Raw genomic sequence first — 223 nt, 5'->3', positions numbered from 1 at the left:
TGGATATATGAATAGTCAATATATATATCTTTTTCAGGATGTCGATGCCGGTACAACGAGAAACAGTCTATCGGTTCTTTTTTTTGGAAATTTTTATCCTGATTCTGCTTCTGATTTTCATACCTATGTCAGTCATCCGTCCCAGTGAATCAGGAAGTGTGTAGGTATCTCCCTTTTCTTTTTTTAGCCTTTCATGATTCATCATACCTACAATGATCATAGC

General features: G+C 35.9%; 1 protein-coding gene across 1 annotated transcript in view; it reads left to right on the top strand.

Moving 5' to 3' along the window:
* Window positions 1-223, top strand: part of LOC119582111 — a 19,479-nt gene that overhangs the window by 18,336 nt on the left and 920 nt on the right. The window contains exon 2 of the mRNA XM_037930352.1: window positions 38-160. Within this exon, the coding sequence (XP_037786280.1) occupies window positions 39-160 (122 nt within the window). The 5' untranslated portion in view covers window position 38. The remainder of the gene's footprint in view (window positions 1-37; window positions 161-223) is intronic.

Source organism: Penaeus monodon, chromosome 15 (assembly GCF_015228065.2).
Source record: "Penaeus monodon isolate SGIC_2016 chromosome 15, NSTDA_Pmon_1, whole genome shotgun sequence".
NCBI classification, from domain to species: Eukaryota; Metazoa; Arthropoda; class Malacostraca; order Decapoda; family Penaeidae; genus Penaeus; species Penaeus monodon.
This window is presented reverse-complemented; position numbering and strand designations above follow the sequence as displayed.